Source organism: Dendropsophus ebraccatus, chromosome 5 (assembly GCF_027789765.1).
Source record: "Dendropsophus ebraccatus isolate aDenEbr1 chromosome 5, aDenEbr1.pat, whole genome shotgun sequence".
Lineage (NCBI taxonomy): Eukaryota > Metazoa > Chordata > Amphibia > Anura > Hylidae > Dendropsophus > Dendropsophus ebraccatus.
In genome coordinates, this window is record NC_091458.1 from 106,375,457 (window position 1) to 106,393,270 (window position 17,814).

A 17,814-nucleotide genomic window follows, 5' to 3' on the forward strand; every position below is an offset into this window, starting at 1 on the left:
TGAACTCCCTTAGCTGCACCAGAATGTACATTCACGTCCTGGGTCGTCAAGGGGTTAACTCACTGCCGTTCATCCCCGCGTGAAGGAAAAAGCTGGATCAAGTCCTGGGCAGTAAGTTAAAAGGCAGCCGACTGATAAGCGGATTGCTGAGATGAGACGCTTTGCTTCATTATTACTTTAAATTTGCTTAACTCGATTAGCTTTTCTATGGTCACTTGTACTGCTGACCTAAGCAAAGTTGTCAAACTACATTGCCTATTTAATGCTGATGACACTGTATTTCTGTCTGATGCCCAGATTGTTTGAAACACTTCTTCACTATGCAGAAGATTACTGGTCTTCAATACTATAGTCATACTGCAATAGACAAAACTAACTATATTGTAACAGCCCCCCTTGTAACACCCATCTGGCAAATGAACAGGGCAGCAGCCTGTGTCACATATGGGGCTGAGTTCGGATCCAACACATATTTGCTATATTGTAACATAAGATAGAAGCACCACCTAGAGCTGGCAACTTGATGGAATCAGTGTAAGCAACTCATTAGGCTACTTTCACATATGTTAGATCCCCTGTAGATTTCTCTTTGCAGGTTCATTTGCAGAAAATCCCCAGTGGATTACTGGACCATAATTTTGAACGGATTCTGTACAAGTCTTTTTACCATGCTGTGGATAAAAGGGCCTTTTACACTGATTATGCTGATTATTGGCCAGGAGCACTGCTATAAACACTCAGACGCCCTATAATTGGCCCACGTTAAAGTGACAGTGATCAGCCAGCGAGCTTGATCACGCGTGATCCTCAGCTGATCGCATCTTTTGTACTACAGCAAAAAATTTATTGCTATTGGCCACACATCTTCCTTTGTAAACAGGAGATGTTCTGCTGATAGCAAAGGGAAACTGACAGCATGGATATGCATACATCCATAACCCTCTCCCTCCCTCCGCTTCCAGCAGGTGTAGATTTGGATCATGATTTACGCCGATAAATGAGACGCGGAGGAGGCAACACCTCCTCCCCGCCATCGGGCGAGCGGGGCATATGGCAAGCGTATGCCAGGGAGAAGGGGCGAATCTGCACCTTCTCTCAGGCGAACGTTTCATAAATGTCCCCCAAGTGTAAAAAGCCTTTACACATTACAAAATCACAATGAGAAAATGGAAGTACAGGTTTAAGAGCTCAGTTTTTTAAAATTGTGACTTGGTTTAAGAGAATTGCTTTGGTTTAAGAGCTCCCTGTGCTGGGTGGGAGCGAGCAGGCACCACTGTAGATTATAAAAGAACATATTTCACTATCTGGCTCTATCTAGATAATACATTTCTGTTAACAATGTCTACAATGTGTTGGATCCGAACTCAGCCCCATATGTGACACAGGCTGCTGCCTTGTTCATTTGCCAGATGGGTGTTACAAGGGGGGCTGTGGACGGTTGTCTATGAGGAGACAACCGCTTAAAATCAGAGCAGCCAACTAACTGGACCCCAGCAATCTGCTGATTTTGCCAGGGTAAGGGCCCTATTCCACGGGACGATTATCGTTCAGATTATCGTTAAATCGTTCGAATCTGAACGATAATCGTTCGGTTGAAATGCAGTTAACGATTAACGACCGAACGAGAAATCGTTGATCGTTTAATAAGACCTGGACCTATTTTTATCGTTGCTCGTTCGCAAATCGTTCGCATTGAATAAGACATCGTTCGGTCGTTCTCAATAGATACGAACGCAATAGCGAATAAATAGCGAAGAGAAACGATCGCAATTACGATCATAAGTAACGATTATCGTTCCATGGAAATGAGTGAACGTTTTCAGGTCTTTCGCAATAGCGGTCGTTTGAGATCGTTAATCGTTAACGATTATCCAAACGATAATCGTCCCGTGGAATAGGGCCCTAAGTTGCAGCTGGCACACAACCCCAGTTCAATTTATGTTCCACTCTGGCTTAGAGGTGCAAATATAAGCAGGAGAGTCCTGATCGGGTCACCCCTATTAGGTTTATTTGTCCAATAACATAAGAAGAAGAGATTTAATAGAAACAAAGCAATTCTAACATGCTTGATACTTTCCTATTATGCCATAAACCTTTTCAGCTGCAAAGTTCCACATTTTCATTTACTAAAATCACATGACTGATCCCATTCCTGTACTTACCATGATGCACTTCTGCTGGCAATAGCAGTAAAGTCACATTAATATATTCAAAACTACAGTGGTACCTTGGTTTAAGAGTAACTTGGATTAAGAGCTTTTTGGTTTAAGAGCATCACCTTGTACTGGGTGGGAGCGCGAGTGGGGGAGGGGCATGGTCTGCACAGGGTGGTCTACAGCACTGTGCTCTGACCCAGGAAGTCTCCCTCACCTTCTAAATAATGGAAGATCCACCTCAGGCTGGGGCTTACATCGGGGGACAGGACTGTGGAGGTAATCTCTTCATAACTGTAACCCCTCTCTCCCCGGACAGAGAGTGCTGCTATACTGTGCCCACAGCTACCCTGCTCATTCCTTCATGCTCCCTGCAGTCTCTGTCAGCCCTTGTGTTTCCCATCCTCGCCATTATGGGGATCTGCAGTTCCATCCTGTATCTACAAACTGCTGCTGTGTTATCAGGTTTATGCAGTTACTATAGATTATACACCACATGCTGATTGCTATACTGTACAGCAACTTATATGACATATTCTGCTGTTTCTAAATATTTGTTTCATTTGTTTTAAAGGTTATTCAGAATATAAAATAATTATTTTTGGGGTGTGGAACTAATTGTCTGCATTTCAATGATTTCTTATGGGAAGTTTTGCTTTGCTTTAAGAGTGGATTTGGATTACAAGCACAGTCCTGGAACAAATTATGCTCGTAATCCAAGGCACCACTGTATAAGATTGGGATTTTTAGTAAAAGAATATGTGGCATTGCCTGCTGTGTGAGAGAGATCAGCATTCACATACTAATGCACCAAATAAGGGCAGAGCTGCTAGCCCCAGCATCTATTTACATAGCAGAGACGGAATCTCACCATCAAGCATGTCATACATTGTGGGGATGTGACAGTACACAGAGGCCCGGATGCAGAACTGCTATAAAACGACCTTATCTGAAAACTGCAGGCTTCCTGAGCCAATATGAGCCTTTTCTACAATCTGGGAAATAATCTGCACAATGAAGATTACGTACTGCAGTATATAAAATATGGCACACAACTTATCTAACTACAGTACTATACTTGATGTGTTGTAGTGAAGGGCTGCCCATCTCACTGTGGATCTGTCCATCAGCCCTTATGCCATATTGGTGGTAACATCTGCAGATTTGAATGCAATCCCACATGGTGCATAGACAAAAAAGATATTTAACGTGTCTCTCTAGTTGTTGGGGATTTTTTTTAGATGACCATGGGTCAGAACTCTGTGTATAAATAAGTAGTTACCTCATAGAAAAGCCCCTCTGGAAATTGCTGGAAGCACTGTGCGCACACAAAGCACTGCTCGTGGTACAACTCTCCATTACTGTTCACTATCTTCTCTGCAGGGGCAAAGCCAGACCTACAGCGCTCACACATCGCATTTGCCAGGGCATTCGCCATGTTGCTGGAAAACATAGGGAAAGGAAAGGGGGGGACATCAGTGATCAGATTTTTTTACTTTAATAACAGCATAAATGTTTGAAAGCTAGTTCAACGCATGTATGATACACTTCTAAACAATTAATTGTAACAATTCAAACTAACACGACATGCATGTTCAATATATTTTTGTCTAAATGGACGGAGTCTAGAACCTAGAATCTCAACGTGTGGTACATGTGCCCTAGGTGTGTAATGCCATGTCATGCACGGTCCTTATACTGTGCAGCACAGTGTATGGTCATAGGCACAGTTCTAAGTCAGGAGGCCTGACACAACCAACAAAACACAGAGTTACTCCAAGTTCTAATGGTGCGTTTACACAGAAAGATTATCTGACAGATTATCTGCCAAAGATTTGAAGCCAAAGGCAGGAGCAGACCATAAACAGAGATCAGGTCGTATAGGTAAGCCTGAGATTTCTCCTCTTTTCAAATCCAGTCCTGGTTTTGGCTTCAAATCTTTGGCAGATAATCTTTCTGTGTAAATGGACCCTAAGAAGATGATCATGCCAGTGCTCAGACATTTCTGAGTTGTGAATTCTAGGAGACTTTTTCTTTCTTCAACTGTTATCACACTGGAGGATTCCCTAGAACCATAGCATAGTACATTTAGGGAAGCTGCCCAATGTTGGACCACAGTATATGAAGCAGAACTACAAAATGACAAGCTAATTACTGGTATAAATCATCATTTTATTGTATCAACAAGCCCATCCGAGATATTGTGTTATTATTCACAATATGAGTATACACAGAGGAGGGGTATAACCAAAACTTCGGGTCATGTGTGTGCTCAGTTCTCCAGGCAGAGGCTATGTGTGAACGGTGACTGCTTATACACAGCTCCCTGGAATGGGATGAGAACGGAAGAGACAAACATTCCAAAGTGTTTACTAGAGTATATAAGTGTACCAAAATAACCAGAAGAAAGGGTAGGAGGGCATAGCAGAGAGTTTGTCTGCTATCATCAGCCTTTTGGTACTGATCACAGGATGTATTTAGAGTCAACATAACCACATACACACTGGTAGGATCTAGTTATACAAGTAGACATAAAAGTCAGTAATCTACAGTATAACTACAAGTGTGTTTTGTGTAAAACACAGTAAATGTCTTATTCAGTCTTTCCCTATAAACAGGCCCCAGTGTGAAGAGATTACAGTGAGAAATACAATGGGAGAGAAGGGGACACGTATGCTCCGTAATGTAATAGCACAATAGTACTGCAGAACTGCTCATTGACACAGCCCAACTACAAGGAACAGAGAAGTCCATTCACATATATAGAATCTGCTGCAGATATCAATGTAACTAAATGACTGAACACAGTCTCAAATCTGCTGCAGATCCTGGACATGTGAATGGATCCTCAAGGCTTCTCATCAGCAGAGATCCAGCCGTCTACAGGCAACAACTTTAACTGTAGCACAAACATGCCTCATGTGATGGCCTTGAGCAATGGCGTCCTGCACAGACTACACACCAACCTCCAGCCGCAGCATTGTGGAGGCCACAGGACCATCCTTAGTGAGACTTTACCACAAGGTCAGCAGTTTACTTGCAACACTCCCAGGTCACTAACAGAGCACATCCGCTCCCCCATACTCCTACTTTCTTTAGGTGCTTTTTCCATAAAGAAATCACTGCTTCATACAATAAGGAATTAGAGCAGATATTGGTGAACATAGCTGTCATAATAAGATCAGCCATTAAGATCTACAAAAGAAAAAAATTACATGGCCACAGAGATTTGGTCAGCTCCAAAAAACATCCATCTTTCAACAACATTCAAGCAAAGAATTTTTTTTCCTGAAAATCCTTTGAACCACCAACTGCATGGTGTAACCCCAGCACATAATGCTCCAATTGGAGAATCCTTCACTACATAGGTGACTTTGCAGGTTTTTGCAGTAAATACAGCTTTTTGGTCCAGCATGTCTCCTAAATGGTTGGATAAACGGGAAAGAATCTTTTATCCTTAATCGATACCCAACCGTACAGGCCAGTTCTCATGACTAATTCCTGCTTTCATTACATCCTTTTTTCCATGTAAACCAGAAACTGCACTTGTTTAGTGTTCAAGAGATCAGCAGATGTGCATATAAAAAAAAATAAAAAAAATCAGCCAATAATGAAGGTAGCGTCCCCATTTCCACTTACAATCTGGCATAGAAGTCACAGATTTCTTTGTACACTTTAACATCACTGCGTCTTCTCTGCAAGTTTGACACCGGTTTCTCATCCTCTCCCCCACTTTCTTGCGGTACAAAGTTGCTGGTGACCTCCATAGGAGGTAGTTCTCCATTCTCTGGGATGTCAGGGTGCATCCTGGACTGAACTTCCATCATTTTATTTCCCGATACAAGGTCTGAAGGTCTCAGAGCAGGTAGAGGATGGCCCGACCTGGAACAAGTCCTCCAAGCTGTGCTCCAGCAGTGTCAGACTGACTCATAGGGAGATACATTACAGCGCTGCCCACATTCCACAGCACAGATTCCAACTATGGCTGTGGAGGAGAAAGCACGTCACTGGCGATAGGTGGGACTCAGCTGCTCAGGCTGTTGATGTTAAAAATTCCTTCGTTTCCAAAGAGTGGAAGCCTGACAGTAAAAGCATAGCTCCGAATGGTTTACAGCTCTTCTGCAGAGACATCTCTCCTTGCCTGACTTCAGCTGGAGTATGCAACAACCAATTCACAAAACAGAAGAACTAACATTTACTGGTGGGGATCAGAAGACCTTAAACCAGTAAACCAGTGTACAAGGAATCATCCTTACAACTGTATTATGAGCAAAAAGCTATCCATGGATTCTCATGACTACCCAGCCACCTGTTCTCTCTTCACCTCTAAGAATAATAATCTTTATATAGCACCAACATCTTCTAACTAAGAAAGCAAAATGACAAAGAAAATGATAACAATGAGGTCAAAAATAGAGAGGCTGCTCAAAAGGGCTTACAATCTAAGGCTGTGTTCACACGGAGTAAAACTGACGGGTTTCCGCGGTGGAGAATCCCGCCAGCCTCCGTGTCATACTGGCAGTCTATGGGAGGCTTGCGCGTCTCCTCTCTCAGCTCCGAAGAATTGACTTTTCCATTCTTCGGCGCTGAGAGAGGAGGCGTGCAAGCCTCCCATAGACTGCCAGTATGACACCAAGGCTGGCGGGTTTCCACCAGTTTTACTCTGTGTGAACTGGCCCTAAAGCATACCTGTCATTAGGGCAGCTTTACTCCATAGGTGTGCAGTCACCCTGCTGCCAGAAGATATCAGCTTTATAACAGCCTCTGCTGTTTGAAACATAAATTACAGCAGATAGATTCTCTTTAAACTCTACAGGGAAGAATTATCTTCATTCAGTATATTGTGGTTGAACTTCCTAGTTGAGCAGCTGCTGAGTACAACAATTGGCAAAATGCATTGCTTTCCCTCAGCTGCTTACTCCCCTCCAACAGCACCCATGCCAGTCCCCGGCCCAACGATGGTGCAGAACATCACATTTCACAGCAGACTATAGTCAGCTTGCTGTAAATACAATTCTTTCTCACTGAATAACTATATAAAGATATATATGTATCTGTGTACATTGGTCCCTCAAGTTACAGAATGTATAAGAAAGTCAGTCCCCTTAACTCCCCGCAGCTGGGTACATACATTACTAGGTCCGTGCTCCGGCTTCCTTCGGGAAGGATTGGCTGAGCGCCGGGAGACACTGGGAGCCCCGGAAGCAGGCTGGTAATTTATGTACCCGGGCTGTGGTGGGTTAAGGGGGATGAGTTCTCATTGAAAATGACAACTAAGGATCCACAGCAGAAATCCCCTGCGGATCTGGTATGTGTGATTGTGATGTGTGTTTCTGTCATTAGAAAAAAATTCTGACATGTAGAAGACCATGAAGAAAATCCAGAGACCAAACAGCATCCATGATGAGAGAAATCAAAATTAATTCAGCCAAAAGCCATGGATTTTCTATATGTTTTGGTTCACTTTTATGGGACTGTGAACTCCCGACGTGCATCCTCTTTATCTAAGTGCATACCTACCAATCTACTGGTGCTGCTTGACCCCCTACATTGGCATGTAAAAGTTTTTTTTTTTTTTTTTTTAATGTGTAAGTGCTCAGAACGTGACTGGGAGACTAGTAGAACGAGCCGGGAGAAGTCAGTTTTCAGTGCGTTCTCTCTACTGGTCTTGTGTCACCTGACCTGGACGGCCACACAATGCAAGTCTATGGAGCAGTTCAGCTTACACAGGTTCAAGTATATTGTATGCAGCTGCACAGATAATAAACCTAAAAAGGTCAGATGCACGCCTCACCCACTGAGACCTCCAGTAGTCCAATGTAGCATTAAAAAAAAATCCACAAGGCATCGCCACAATTTCACTCCAAACAGTATCTTTATTCCACCAGATGCACGGTTTCAACTATGACAGTATTTTTCAACCACACACACACACAGCGCAGAAGGGGAGGACACAGCAGTGAGGAGTCTCTCCGCTGGTTCTCCTGATAGGTCAGAGTCTGAGTGTTTAGACCGCGACCAATTAAGACTTTTGACACGTCTCTGTGACGTGTAAAAAAAGGAGTCTTAGGGTATAAACCCACACACCGTATACACAGCGTATTTACTGCTGCGATACGCAGCGAATACGCAGCAAAAACGCAACAAATACGCAGCAGATTAGATCTAAATAACTGAACTCAGCATTAAATCTTCACCATCAAACTGCTGCGTATTTGCTGCGTATTTGTTGCGTATTTGTTGCGTATACGGTGTGTGGGTTTGTACCCTTACAGCGTCCAACATGAAGGCAAGTGAATTTTATTCACATATCAGGGTACAAAGCAGTGACGTTTCGACCCTTAGCAATTTTTCCTTGATTTGGTATGTCAAAAGTTTTTCTAGGCAGGCCTTAAGAAAAATAAGCAGATAACTAATATGAATAAAGCAAGTCATTACATACAACAGTCAGAAGGAGCTACTGGAAAATGTAAACTACTTTCTGTGTAGAGGACTGGAGCGTTTTTCAGGGTCCTGTAAAGATCTTACAGGGTCCCAGAAATATAAAATAAAGCTGTGTAAAGAGCAGTGTAGAACACAGAACAAAGAGCAGTGTAGAACAGTATAGTACCACACTCAACTGTAGAGAGGCGCTGCCAGACTTCAGTAACACTGGGGTTTTACCAGTAAAATGCCCACTTATATTGGTCGATCATCTAGTTATTTACATGTATGTTAAGTCGTGTTCACTTGTATGTTGAGTGTGGTCTCAAGTTACAATGGTTCAGAAAGACCATTGTTAGGTTGAAAATATTGTAACCTGAGGCCAATGTAAGTTGAAGGAATGAGCTCAGAGACCAGATCTACCCAAGTCTCCTGTGATATCAGAGGATGAGAGAATCAGGTCACATCGAGCTAGAGACAATACACATTTTGTAGTTCTTCTGTTTTCTATTTCCTGTCAGTCGTGAAGAACAATAAAGCACTATACTGTATTAGTAAGTTATATTGGAGTGATTGGAGTGATAGCTTGGAGTGATTGGAGTGATAGTTTTAAATACAACTTTGTGATACCCGACTAACCCTTTAAAGAAAGTTTATGATGACTACATCCAACAGCAGAAACAACTCAAAAGGAAATTACAGTATCTATGAGACCTATATCAAGATTTCAGTTGCTGTTCACATCACACATTATATTTAGCATATACACTGGATAAAAGGTAACAAGATGTATGTAAAACAGACGCATAACAGTGTCCTCTCCTAGGCAATTATGGCTTCCTTTATTGTATACAACCAAAAAAGTTTTCGAAAACTTATGATATATACATAAAACGAAAGCCTTTTCTAAGGGCCCTATCACACAGAACGATAATTGTCCCGATTCCACAAATTATCCCTCAGTGTAATAGAGACAACGATCAGCCAATAAAACAATTACCGGCTGATTTTTTTGCTAGGTCTAGATCTAAAATCATTGTCTGCCGACCGCAAACACTGTGTGTAATAGCGATGCGTGGCCAAGGGCTGCTAAAACAGTTAATACATGTGTCCCAGCACCATGCGCTGCAGCTTCAGAGTGGCCTCTCCATTCAGACAGGCCGCTTTGAAGCTGCAACATGCGGTGCCAGGAAGCCTGCAGAGCTCAGGAGAGGAGTGTGGAGAGGTAATGTATTAACTGTTTGGGCAAAAGCTGCACGGACATCCCTGACTATGTCCGTGCAGCCCTTGCTTACTAATTATGGGGCCGAGTAATAGGCCCAGTAAACGAGTGCTGATCTAGCAGATTGGCACTTGTTTACAATATTGATCATCTAATAAGACCCCAAGTATCTGTTTAACTAACCTATCAACTCTAGGCTATAATGTTATCTGTTTATTTGATGCACGAATAGTTGATGATGTGTAGGTTACATGGATACTTTTAATGTATACCTTTTTACTGGCATTCCACAGCCATGGAAGGCTTTGAACACCTTTAGCGTTTACAACAGGGTTTTCCTCTGTGTATTTGCTTAACAAAAAATTTTTGCAATTGAAAAAGTCAAGGTACACTATCATAGTTGCTATGTTGGCCCAGATTTATAAATCCCCGCTCAGCTTTAATTTAACTAGAGCTTGCTAAGATATGAAAGCCGATCTGTCATTGGTTGCTATGGGAAAACTAAAGAAATTTTGTCTCTGACAGACTGATAGATCTGGGCCACTCTTGAACACTACTGGACCTGTCTCCTCCTGCTAAAAAAGAAAATGAAAATCTTAAATTCCTAAAAGGGGATATACTGGATTGGAAAAAAAATGTAGACTGGCCCAGCCCAATGGTGCTTATCAACTTCTGTATCTGCTGTACTGCATGTTCCAATTCCATGGCAGAAATCCAGTTGTCTGTTATGTGACAGAATCCCTACCCTGCCACCTTTTATTATATGCACACGTGGGTTAACAGCCATGGCCTGATGCATCAGTGTTATTACAGTGTGACATGTGGAAGGAAACCAGGAGCTGTAAATAATGGTGTAATAAAGAGACGTCCTCCACACACATGCCTAAAATCCTTATAGGGCTGTATTCTCTTTCACAGCCAGACTCTTTGGCATTGGGTTGCATTGCTTATTATAGAAATGACAGCGCACACACAGATCACCTCTAAGCCTGACCTTTACACAAAAAGGGACATCAGAGAGGCAAATGGAAACCACTATTTTGGGGTCTACAAAAGGTGGCCTCACTCAGGATGCAAAATAGGTATAAGTAAATCTAGTCACTGTCATAAGGTGAACCTAGCATTCAGAGGAGTAGAGAACCATGAGAATTGGGTCACATTTTGGAAAATCAGAAGTTGGAGACCACAACTGGTGTAAAGCTAATGAGTGCTTCTTTCACTTTCAAAAGGGTCTCTAAAAAATAAGGGCCCTATTCCACGGGACAATTATCGTTCGCATTATCATTAACGATAAACGATCCAAGCGACCGCTATTACGAAAGACCTGAAATCATTCGCCCATTTAGGGTGGGTTCAGACTGAGGAATTCTCGCGGAAAATGTCCGCGGAATTCAGTCAGCTGTCTGCCCGCACGGGCACGCGTTTCTCCACCGGCTCCATAGACACCATTCTATGGGCCGGCGTATTCTGTGATCTGCTGAAAGAAGTGACATGACACTTTTTTCAGCGTATAGCGGAATACACCGGCCCATAGAATGGTGTCTATGGGGCTGGCGGAGAGGCGCCCAGATGTGCGGGCGGACAGCTGACGGAATTCCGCTGACATTTTCCGTGAGAATTCCTCAGTCTGAACCCGCCCTTACATGGAATGATAATCGTTACTTATTATCGTTCTTGCGGTCGTCTTGTCGTCGATATTGCGTTCGCCACTACTGCGAACGACCGACTTCTTATTCAATGCGAACGATTTGCGAACGAGCAACGATAAAAATAGGTCCAGGTCTTATTAAACAATCAACGATTTCTCGTTTGGTCGTTAGTCGTTAACTGCTATTCAAACGAACGATTATCGTTTAGATTCAAACGATTTAACGATAATCGTCCGGTGGACTAGGGCCCTAAGAGTTGGGATCTGACTGGTTTGTCATATGTGTTACTTACAGAGATCCTGGCACCTCTTTTTAGGTAGGCATTTATGTTATATAGGTTGTACTCTGTCAATGAAAAACAATGTCCTATCTATGGAAAAAAAAAATAGTGTGTTAAAATATATGCATTTTTGGAGTACTTTTTTCAGATTTTCCCATAGCAAGTCATGTGATATTTAATAGGTGTGAATTGGCACAACCAGAGCACGCTAAGCTTAGGAACAAAACTGCCACAAAGTAAGAAGTACAGTAGGTATAGCTCTTTGTAGTTGCCTATCAACTTCCAGCTAACATCTATCCCAAAGGGCAAATATATCACATACACAGTAAAAAGATTTTAACAAACCAGATACTGATACATGAGCCAATATGATTTTTTCATAGTCCTGGAGAAGTGCTGCCGCGCTGATTCCAATGGAGCCATCCATTCTGAGAGCCACCTCCCTGTTCTTCTCCAGAACATATACAGAAACCAAAAGAACAGAGATATCAGAAGGACATGGCAGCGGAGCTCATAACAGATGGCACCGCTGGAATCAGCATGGCGGCACCGATCCGCGAGTATGAAAAGATTATATCAGCACATGTGCTCATACATTTGCTTTCTGGACGCGGATTAGATTCACTGTGGATTTTAGTGCAAAACTCACACTGTTAAATCTACTGCAATATGTTTGGTGAAACAGCATTTATTTAAAGAAGTTATACAGGATAAGAAAAACATAACAGATTTGTTCCGTCACTACACATGTCCACATGTTGTGTATGGTATTACAAATCTGCTCCATTCACTTAAGTGTTGGCCATCTGTACAACGCACAAGAGATTTAATCAACCAATGAATGAGGGATAAATGAATATTTCTATGAAAGCGCATTATTTATTGGCCCATGTAATAGGACCCTAAAGCTGGCGATACACCTTCAATAAGGGTGCCTTTACACAGACAGAGTTATCTGAGAGATTTTTGAAGCCAAAGCCAGGAATGGATTTGAGAAGAGAAGAAATCTCAGTCTTTCCTCTATGACCTTTTCTCTGTTTATAGTCTGTTCCTGACCACCAGTTATATCCCCTGCCCAGCCGAGCATTCCTGTCTCCTCTATGGGGAGGGGTAAGCTACTCACTGCAGCTCCTCTCTCTAAACAAAGGGGTCGGCCTTGATTTCCCCATCAAACCTGACCCCTATTCTCCACTGACATAATCTGTCCGTGGTTGTTCTGTATGGCCCATACACCTTAAGCCCCTATTTCACAGGCGGATGGAGAGGAGCAAACAAGCACTGTCAGCTCCTCGTTCCTTGCACGCTGCCACCGCTACTACACACGGCGTGGAAGAGTGCAGGAGGGGCCGCGGGGAGCTGCCCGGCTGATCGCTAGATCGTCCGGGCAGCCCATAGAGGAGAGTGGTGGTCTGCTGCCGCCACTCCTATTCCACGGAGTGACAGAAGTAGATCGCTGCTGTCACAGTCGCTTGTTTTCCAACATATTTGAAAAACAAACGACTGCAACGATCAGCTGATATGAACGATGTTGGCTGATCGTTGCCCTCTATTCTACGTGACGATTATCGGCCGTAACAGCCGATAATCGTTTTGTGAAATAGGGCATTTCGATTAGTGGCCAAATCTGCTGTGAGTATGGGTACTTTTAGGGTTTCTGTACATGTAGCAGTTTTGCCTTGGTGACTGGTAGGTGGCATTTTTAGAAACCAACTGTCCATCCCAGCAAACATCTGTGGTTTTTTTGCTAGTAATTCCTAAAGAGATTTACTACCAAGTACTCTATATTCAAAATATCGGGTTGTACAACAAAAATACATATAAATGTTATCATTCTTTTAAATACAAACAGTGAACTAAACAGAAGCCAAACATGCTACATGTCATGGAAGAAATAGCTGCAGTAATGCATGGCCTGTGGAGGAGGAAACAGCAAGCTTCGCATACTGATACCCCGAGGCCACGAAAAGAAAAAAAAGTAACAAAAGCTGTCACATCGTAGCGGCATGTGTTACACCGGCGAGAGTTACTCATCTACTATACATCAGCTCTGTACCTCAGCATAGTGGTTTACATACTTGTAGCCCCAAAGACATGGTTACAATGCTAACTATCCCTTTACTGGTATCATGATCATCAGGTTTTAAATATAGATATGATCCCAAAATCAGACACACCAATGGTCCACAATAGGAACAAACCTCTGACCTAGACCAACAATAATTCTATTATAACTTTATATGACATACAATTTTCTAAATCATTTTAAAGGGAATGTGTCATAAAAAATGACTTATTGTTTAAATAATGTTTTTATGTTATGTTAAAGATTTTTAAAGAAATTTTGGGAGCATTTTTTTCAAATTTTCCATTTTTCTTTATTATAAAATAATCCTGAAATCTTGCAGTTTTTATTATTACCACTGGGGCTAAAACTAAGCTGAGACTTCCTGTTGCATCTGTGGTGATAAGGTGAGGCTTATCACCACAGACAGTCTATCTTATGGGGACAGACTGTCTATTCTACATCTACTGTATGTTCATGAGTCTTGCTGTAAAGCATGTAACTAAATGCTGTTCTAACAACTCAGCTAATTTATTAAAAAAAAGAGTATAAAAGTTCCATGCCAAAAGATCAGTGCATCATACATAGACAGGTTAAACAATATTCTTTAGTAGATTAGTATACCACAGACTTAAATCTGTGACACTGTTAAGCCCATGATAAAGAAGGTGATGAGGCCAGATCACACAGCGCAGATGGTATGTATGCACTGCTTGGGTGCTAGGCATTTGGAAACCCGCCGCAAAAATATATGCATATCCGTGCTGTCAGTTTCCCTTTTACTATTGGCCGCATATTTCCTCTTTACACAGAGAAATGTGCAGCCAATTGCGATATATTTTGCTGCAGTACAAAAAGATGTAATCAGCCAAGGATCAGCTGATCCCACTTTTACATAGGCTGACTATCGTATGGAGCGTTCCTACCAATGCTCCTGGCTGATAATTGGCTTGTGTAGCTCACAACTTCCATGCTCTGTCTGTGATAAAGCAGCAGCTGCTTGGTGATCTGTACATCATTACAGTGAAATGTGTCATCAGTAGATGGAGAAAACAAATGAGGATGTTCACAGATCAGCCTCATCCTCCTCCCTGAGAAATGACCTCTGCAAAAGGTCAAAGAACACCCAGACACCTTTTCTACTCATGTCAATGGGACAACTTCTGTCTATGGTTGCATATGGGACTTTCTGTAAATCATACACCAGGATGACAGCCCCTATAATAATGTACAAGAAAATAAATAAATAAAATCTGAAAAAATGAAAAAGAATTAGAAAAACAAAACCGCCGTAGTACCTGACGCTAATCAGATCTGCACTTTTCACTTAATAGTCAAATGGGCTGTGGATGCTAGACTAATGGTGCGTTTACACAGACAGATTTATCTGACAGATTTTTTTAGCCAAAGCCAGAAATGCATCTGAAAAAGGAGAAATCTCAGTCTTTCCTTTATGACCTGTTCCCTGTTTATAGTATGTTTATGGCTTTGGCTTCAAAAATCTGTCACATAAATTTGTCTGTGTAAACACACCATTAGGGCCCTATTACAGACAGATATCTGACTAATTTATCTGACAGATTTTTGAAACCAAAACCAGAAACAGACTACAAACAGAACAGGTCATAAAGGAAAGACTGAGATTTCTCCTCTTTTCAAATCCATTCCTGACTTTGGCTTCAAAAATCTGCCAGATAAATTTGTCAGAAATTTGTTATTGTAATAGGGCCCTAAGGGGGCGTTATAAGAAATCTGAGCAGGTGAATCATGTTCAGGGGATGTGATTATGAATCTTGCTGAGAAAGTAGGCAAATCAAAAATAAAACCACTGTTGGTGATAGGATTATTACTGAAATGTAAGTGATTTTTGTGCATGTCCTGCTAACTTCTTTCTTTTGTTCACAAACAAGTACTGTTTATACTCAATGCAAACATGTAACTGCTGCCACATATATGACTATAGCAAATGGGGTATTTTAACCCCAAAATGTTTAGGTTGGGTGCAAAAAAAAGAAAAAGAAAAGAAGAATTATACTCACCTGCCCCAATCCCCTCCGCTTCTGCTTCATGCGAGTATGCTTTATTTTGTAAGCCAGACTTCCACTTAAACATAGAAACAGAAGATTTTTGGCAGAAAAAGACCACTGGGTCCATCTAGTCTGCCCTTTTAGTATTTTCTTTCTTATTATCTTAGGATAGATATATGTTTATCCCAGGCGTGTTTAAATTCTGTAGATTATTGTAGATTTAGGAAACCACCTCTGCTGGAAGTTTGTTCCAGGTATCTACTACTCTTTCAGTAAAATAATATTTTCTTACATTGCTTCTGATCTTTCCCCCAACTAACCTCTCACTGTGTCCTCTTGTTCTTGAGCTCAGTTTTTTACTAAAAACACTCCCCTCTTGAACCTTATTTATTCCTTTAACATACTTAAAAGTTTTAAAAAGGACCTGTCACCCCCCGCGCCGGGGTGACAGGCTCCCGATCCCCAGATAGATCCCCTTATAGTTACTGCATGACGCCGAGTCCCGCTGCCGGAGCCGGTCCCGGGACGGAGATATCCCGGTGAGAAGCCGGCGCGCGCGCTGTAGAGATGGGTCCAGCGTCCATAGAGAATGAATGGAGCCGGACTCATCTCTGCTGCACGCGCACGGCTCCATTTATTCTCTATGGACGCCGGACCCACCTCCACAGCGCGCGCGCCGGCTTCTCACCGGGATATCTCCGTCCCGGGACCGGCTCCGGCAGCGGGACTCGGCAACATGCGGTAACTATAAGGGGATCTAGCTGGGGGTTGGGAGCCTGTCACCCCGGCGCGGGGGGTGACAGGTCTCCTTTAATCATGTCCCCCCTTTCCCTTCTTTCCTCCAGACTATACAGATTCAAATCCTTAAGTCTTTCCTTATATGGTTTATGCCTCACACCCTCCACCATTTTTGTAGCCCGTCTTTGGACCTGTTCTATTTTATCAATGTCCTTTTTTAGGTGAGGTCTCCAGAACTGGACACAGTATTCCAGATGTGGCCTCACCAGAGCTCTATACAGCGAGATCACAATCTTCCTCTTCCTACTAGTTATACCTCTAGCTATACACCCCAGCATACGATTTGCTTTCCCCACTGCCTAGTTACACTGGTGACTCATTTTAAGGCTGTCAGAAATCACTACCCCATAATCCTTCTCTTCTGAAGTCTTTTCCAACACAGTACTGCCGATGTGATACTCGGATAGAGGATTCCTCCTCCCCAAGTGCATTATTTTACATTTGAAAACGTTGAACTTCAATTTCCACATTTTGACCACTTCTCTAGCAAAGCTAAATCTAAATTTAGAACTTAAAGGGCAACTATTGGCAGGTTAGACGAAGGAAACCTGCTGATAGCCCTCTATTCTGCAGGAGGAGGCGAGGATAAGGGCATGTCTCAGCAGTTACTCGTTTGCTCCACAGTCCGGTAAGGCCATTAGGAGCACTGAGGCACAGTTAGTAGTGTTGATCTTCCCCCGCCGGCCCGTCCCTTTCTAAAGATAATCAATGGAGCGGGCCGGCCGGGACGGATCGGATCAGTGCTCCTAACGTTTTTGCCGGACCGTGGAGGGTAAGGCTAATTGTTCCGGAACAGCACAGAGGATGAAGGTAAGGGACATATCTTCACCCTCAGCATCTCCTGCACAATAGGGACATATCAGCAGGTTAGAGTCATCTAACCTGCTGAAAGTTCCCCTTTAACATTTTTGTTGGGGCTGGAATACCCTTTCAACTCCGTCAGTTGCCTTATCCCCCATGCTTTGCTCTGCCCATTCACACATGCATCCGTCTGTCTATACATTGAGTACAGATCTTACAGCAATGAAAGATTGATTAGGTACAAATAAATGAACTGTTAGTAGCTACCACATTTATTAAGGAAGGAGATTTTGAGCCTCTATAGTATCTATCTAGTAATTATTGTCATTCTGGCAATGGCCATCAATAAAAAGAGATTGAATGAAACCAGACACCTGTTTAAAACGTCAATGCCTGCCT

General features: G+C 42.5%; 1 protein-coding gene across 5 annotated transcripts in view; it reads right to left on the bottom strand.

The window, feature by feature from the left end:
* Positions 1 to 17,814, bottom strand: part of LIMS1 (LIM zinc finger domain containing 1) — a 60,863-nt gene that overhangs the window by 14,366 nt on the left and 28,683 nt on the right. For 3 of the 5 annotated variants that reach the window (XM_069970926.1, XM_069970927.1, XM_069970925.1), the window contains exon 2: positions 3,436 to 3,595. In XM_069970926.1, coding sequence (XP_069827027.1) covers positions 3,436 to 3,595 — 160 coding nt within the window. Of the gene's footprint in view, positions 1 to 3,435; positions 3,596 to 5,792; positions 6,082 to 17,814 lie in introns of those variants that run through there. The other 2 variants (XM_069970924.1, XM_069970928.1) reach the window with 2 other exon arrangements.